Consider the following 6,028-nt stretch of genomic DNA (forward strand, 5'->3'; position numbering starts at 1 on the left):
CACAAGCATGCCCAGGCGTGATTGTGCTCGTGCCCATTTTCACATGTGAGCAGACCCAGACACAGCCCCGCACGACCGTGCCTGGGTGTGATTGCGTCCATGCACACTTGCGTGTGTGCATGGACATGGACAAGCTTGTAGGTGGTCACAAACAGGCTCGCGTGCTCTGGGAGAGGTGTGGAGGCTGCACTGTTGGGTGACCTGCAGTGAACGTCTGCTCGGCAGCTGTTGAAAGGGCAAACAAAAGCTTAGCGATGAGTTGGGAACAAAGCTAAAGTGTCACGTGCCATTTAAGAACCCACAGGGCACCTGTCCCTTGAATACAGTGCCCAGTTCTGGTCCCACCTCCAAAGCCATAGGGAAGAACTAGAGGCAGGCGCAAGGATGACTCTGGCCTGGAGCAGGGCCAGGCTTCTTCAGTTTAGAAAAGAGGTGTCTCAGATGTCACATAAGCATTTACCAAATGCTAAACGGGGAAGAGAAAGTAAATAGAGATTTATTATTTTTTATGTCTCTCAGTACAAGAATTAGGGATGACAATATGGAACTAGTAGGCAGTCAGTTTAAAACGATGGAGAAGAAGCTATATTTTACCCAGTAGGTCATTAATGTGTGTGGAACTCATTGCTACCAGCTGTTGTGGATGCTGAGCGCTCAGTCAGATTCAAAGAGGGCTTAGACATGTGCTCGGAGGAAAGGGGCATCAGCAGCTATTGGGTATGGGAGCGAGGGACACAGCCTCTGCATCAGAGCTTCCTCGAGCTTAAATGCTGCAGGCTGCAAGAGAGAGGAACAGTGGAAAAGACTGGTCAGACCCAGGTCACTCTCCCTTCTAGCATCAGCGCTCTGCCACGGTGTGGCAAGAGACTGGGCAAGACAGACCTGTGGTCTGACCCAGTCCATGGCAGTTTGTATGTTCTCTATGTTCTTACTACCCCGGCCTGTCCCCTCAGGTGCCAGCGCCATGTTCTACCTGGCTGCAGCCGTGTCTGACTTCTACGTGCCAGCCTCGGAGATGCCTGAGCACAAGATCCAGTCCTCAGAGGGGCCTCTGCAGGTGAAAGCTCTAGCCCGTGCCAGTCATGCTCTGGGGGGCGTTATGTGCTCGGCTCATCCTCCCTGCCCTGGTGGGTTTAGTGACCTTGGACTTGCCTGCACACAAGCCTGGGTGTCCTATGGAGGCAGAAGCCAGTGACAGTGCTCGATGCCAAAAAGCGTGAAGTTCCCCTTGCACCCATTGGATGTGCCAGGCCATTGAGGCTGGCAGACCAGCACTGGGCCCTTCCTTTCCAACCCTTTCCTTGTTTTTTCCCTTTGATCAGTGGCTTTCTCCTAGGGAGGTGGCTAGGATTTCCACTCTCCACCCTCCTGTAAGTCTGTAGCGGGGGGAATGGAGGGGGGTGCGCAAGGCTGGTGATGACAGGATCTGCCAGGGGGAAGAGCCTGTGAGGAAACAGTCTGTGCCCTGAGGTGTGTCGTGGGTGGGCAGATTAGAACAAAGGGTGGGAGGTAATGCTGAGGAACGGAGTAGAAGGGTTGCATGGCAGGTTAATGGCTGAGCTGCTAATGTAGCTTGGTGGTTCTGCTTAGCTTTGTGCCTGAACTAGATCCAGGGCTAGCAGATCTCCAGAACCTGCTTGCAGACACTATATATTTAGCCTAAAAATGTCAGTGCAGAATGAAACGGTGAGCCCTCCCGCATATGTCTGGATTATAGAGGTTTGAAAACTCACCTTTAAGTGGGATCAGAGTTATCCCCAACATGTTGCACATTGAGAGGAGCTTGCACGTTGATTCCGTTACTTAGGGATGTTTCATCTGTCAGGAAAACTTTTTTTTCTCATCCAGATTGGTATTCGAACTGAATTTTATGTTGTGTGTGAGATAATGGACATTTTTTAATTTTCCTAATAAAATGAAATGGAGACTTAAAAATGCCAAAGCTTTAAGTGCAGAATTCAGGTGAAACTAGCATTTTCTGTATTCCCTGTCTTTACCTTATTTCTCTTTGAAATCATTTTACTATGTGCACAAATGTCTGTCTTCTGATATTTTTTTCCCTCCTGAATGCAGATCACGATGAAGATGGTGCCAAAAATGCTGTCTCCACTAGTCAAAGAATGGGCCCCTGAAGCTTTTGTTATTTCCTTTAAATTGGAAACAGATCCAGACATCTTAATTGATAAATCACTGAAGGCTTTAGAGAAGTATCGGCATCAGGTGGTGATCGCAAATATCCTTGAGTCACGGAGAACCTCTGTTATTGTTGTAACCAAAGACTCTCAGACTAAGTTATCGCTTTCTGATGAAGAAGTGGCACAAGGTGTGGAAATAGAGGAGAAGATAGTGAACCACCTTCAGGCTCAACACACAGCATTTATAGAGAAACAAAACTCTGGTGGGAAGGGAACTGTTTGTGCTAGGTCTGAATCATCAGAAGCAAACTGAATTTGAGTAGGGGGACACTAAAACTGGAGGAATTCTCTAGTACGGGTAAATAGAGAAAAAGTAACCGAAGCACTGGATAGGAGGAGAAAAGAGTACCGTCCAATACTGTTTAACTTTCCCATGATTTCATAATGATTATATGAAGTTCATATTTAAAAAATACATATATTGAAATCATTCCGAAAGAATACTATTGCTCCTGTTTGTGGAGAAGAAAGGAAAGTATATTTCCATAGCCATTTTCTTGTATGGGGTTGGGTTCTGTATATGTGTGTAAAGGTTTCCCAGGAGCTGCTTTTTTTTAAGACCCCATGTAGCTGCAGATTTGTAATCCGAGAAGGTACGAAGGAGCCCACCAGAAGAAAAGACCTGTCACTCCCAGCTGGAGAGGGTCACAGAGCTAGGAATCAGCCAAACACAGGGCACAACAAATGACAGAATAGGGACAGGAGTGATGAGTGTCAAAGGTGTACGGAGAAACAGCTGGGAACACCAAGCAGAGAGTTTTGGACAGCATTTGGTGTGTAACAGGGAGTTCAAAGAGTCATTGGAGACTGCTTAGAGGAACTTTGTCCCCATGTATCCAAGGGTTGAGGAATAGAAGTAGGCCTCGCAGTTGTTGCAGAGAACTTTTCATCCAGCTTCTTCCTTGGACACCAGTCAATGATTGGCCATTTCAGTTGGTACCTGGAGGAATTTGAAAACGATACATATGACTTCATGGAGCCGTGGGTAGGGAGGGCAGAGGCGTATAGGAGGAAAGTGCACCAGAACCTCTTGGTAAGGTACCAGAGAAGCTGAGGAAAGGGCTACAACTTAACATGCCAGTGGTAGCAGTGTGTCTTCCACTGCAGCAAAAAGGGGCAGATAAGGGAGAGATGGGTGGTCCACAACATGTGGTATCAGGGCAGGACAGAAAGGTAAGGAACACAGGTGCATGGAGAAGGCCTTTAGGTATGGTCTGGAGAGGGCTGGCTGGGGACTGTAGCTTACTTGGGTGGTGTGCTGGGGCAGCTGAAGGGGGATTGACCTAGGTAGTAGTGGTCTACTGTCTGTCTTGAAATCTGAGCCATTTGGATGTGCAACAAAGGCATTGTATGTGCTGTGGGATTTGATGGTCCTCACTTTGTAAATGGCACTTCCATGTCATGATTTAAAATGTACATGCTGAAATACATTCCTTAATCTACCTTTTTAACTTGCAGTGAGGAAAGGTGGAAATGGTTGGATGGTATTTGCAGCTGTCCCCACTGCTGAATGTGATGTGGAAATTAATTTAAATGGTTCCCTTGAAACAGGGTTAAGGGAGGCTTTTTTTTTAAAAGGAAGTTGAAGGTAGTATTCAGGTTAAGAGTTCTCTGCTCATTCCAGGACTATGAAAAATTCCTGGGAGCAGTGGGCCTTTCAGGGATAGGGGGCAGGGATCACACACTGCTGTCAAAACACTGAACATCTAAGGGCCAGCGCATATTTGTACTTGAGGGAGATAAATCTGAAGGGAGCAAGAGAGGCCGGGGGGCGGGGAGCAGCGTGAAAATGGGACCAGGCTGATCAGTTAGAAGGGTGGGATGAGATTTTGAAGAAAAAAGCAGAGGAGAAACCTCAGTGTCAGTGAATCTGCAGAAGAGATAGGGTCGTAGTTTGTAAATCTGCTGTAAAGAAAAGTCAAAGAGCTGGGTTGGGGCAGGGACTTTTAAGCAAGAAGTCAAGATGCCAAGAAGGGATTGTGGGCTTTGGAACTAGAGGGTGGGGGAGTTGTGCGGCTGGCCAGTAAGTAGACAGAATTGGCTGACTGACTGCCTGCCTGACTACAGTGTGATAACAGCGTGATGAGACTGACCCCACCTGTGGTCTGTGATTGCTTGAGCCACCCATGAAATGCTCCTTTCTAAATGAGAGCCACCAGGCTACCTTGTGCACCTACTTACAAGAAAGGCTGTAAATGTTTGGCTGTGCTGCCTGTGGATGTCTGGCTGTAGGGGGCTGGTTTTGCACACTCTCTGTGCCTTGGAAACTCCTAAGTAGAATATTGCAGTCAGTCAGCTGTGGGGGGTTCTTGATGGAGTTGTCTGCCATGCATGCTCTGTGTAGTGTTGTGTTTTGAAATGGTATATCTTAGCTCATAGCATGTTGTATTGTGAACTTTCGGTCTGCAGGCTGAGGCCAGCTCGTCTGCTTGTGGGATTTGTTGCACGTTTTGCAAGAAGTTAGTTATTTGACTGATGAGAGAAATAAAGCTTCCTTATGATGAAACAAAATATGACTTGAATGTGTCCTTTGGGACCCCTGGGGAGCCTGGAGTTAAAATATTGGAGCCACAGTTTAAGGTTTGCATTCAAGGTGCTTAGTTCCCACAGGGCATTGTTCTTCTCAGCTGGAATTAGCTGTGCTTGGGTCCTCCTTTATGTAGAATGGAGTTTTTCTAGTGCTGGGGCTGGCGAGCCTTGGGGCTAATGGGTTTGCTATGGAGGTGGTAGGAGGCAGGTAGCTTTAGAGCATGCTTTCCAGAAATGTTTGTTCCTAATGTACGTGAGCTGTGCTGAGTGCTTGTGCCCATTTGTATTAACTGTCCCGTGATAACTAGCTCCACTCCATCACCATGAGGCCCTTTTCCACTAGATACTGGGTTCAGTGCATGCTGTATTTTATGTAACACTGAGGAGGTTGCCTGGGGTCCAGTGTCACGGTGCCGGATACCTCATTCAGCGTATTAGCAAGGAGTGTGGGGGAGTGGAGGGGTGAGGGTCTGAGGTGCTGAGAAGATGAGTGAATGGATTCCTGGTGTTCTGCATGATGGGAAGCTACCTAGCCAAAACCAAGCAGACAGCCCTGCCGCGTAAGGCGAGAGCCCTGCTGGAGCATTTTGGATGATGGATGCAGGGAAAGGAGGTGCTCTGCAGGTATGCGCAAGGCAGATCTGGAGCCAGACCTGCATAGCCGTGGTAGCATTTCTCCGCTAATCTGTCCCACACACGAGTGGGCCTTGCTAGCGCAGTACGGTGCGGTGCCACGTGAGCGTGGCTGTTCCATCTCCACTTGCAGCAGCTGCCCCGTGCCACGCGCGCAGGCCTTCCCGTCCCCTGCCTTCCAGGCCACGTCTCTGGCGGGCAGCGCTTGTCCTTCTGCAAGGCGATTCAGGAATCTTGATGGGGAGGTGGAGGGCAGCATTTGTGCCTTGTAATTCACCTTTGCGATACAGTGCCTGGCTGTATGTCGATTGTGTCCACAATGTGGCTGCTAATAAATTTACGAAAGTTGGACTGCAAGCAGCTTTGAAGCGTCACGTTCATAGTTAAATGCCTTTATGAAAGATGGGGCAGGAAAAAGTCGGGGTTTGTTGCCGCTTTTCACACTTGACTTTAAAAAGCCGCAGCCGTGGTACCGCGCGGCGGCCCGGGCGCCGCGCCACACGCGCCCTACCCGGGCCGGAGGAGAGGGCCGTGCTTGATTGGCGGGGGCGGGGCCTCGCGCCAAGGGGATGGTGCCCCCGGACGACAATGGTCTGCGCCGTTGCCATAGCGCCCCCGCAGCGCGCCGGGGGGGGCGGGGCCGTTGCCATAGCTCCCGCCGCGCGGGCCGC

At 49.3% G+C, this 6,028-nt stretch overlaps 1 protein-coding gene across 2 annotated transcripts; it reads left to right on the forward strand.

Annotated features, from left to right (window-relative positions):
- The first annotated feature begins 400 nt into the window (after window positions 1-400).
- Window positions 401-4,706, forward strand: PPCS (phosphopantothenoylcysteine synthetase). Of its 2 annotated transcripts, XM_019512023.1 has the most exons (3): window positions 401-484; window positions 954-1,057; window positions 2,074-4,706. In XM_019512023.1, exons 1-3 carry the CDS (start codon window positions 442-444, stop codon window positions 2,446-2,448), a joined length of 522 nt encoding a protein of 173 aa, XP_019367568.1. In that variant the 5' UTR covers window positions 401-441; the 3' UTR covers window positions 2,449-4,706. The 2 variants fall into 2 exon arrangements, with proteins under 2 accessions (XP_019367568.1, XP_019367569.1); XM_019512024.1 differs by lacking the exon at window positions 401-484 and having other exon boundaries at window positions 519-1,057.
- The last annotated feature ends 1,322 nt before the right edge of the window (window positions 4,707-6,028 follow it).

The sequence above is a fragment of the Gavialis gangeticus genome, unplaced genomic scaffold, assembly GCF_001723915.1.
Source record: "Gavialis gangeticus isolate Ggan-Ray unplaced genomic scaffold, GavGan_comp1, whole genome shotgun sequence".
Taxonomy (NCBI): domain Eukaryota; kingdom Metazoa; phylum Chordata; order Crocodylia; family Gavialidae; genus Gavialis; species Gavialis gangeticus.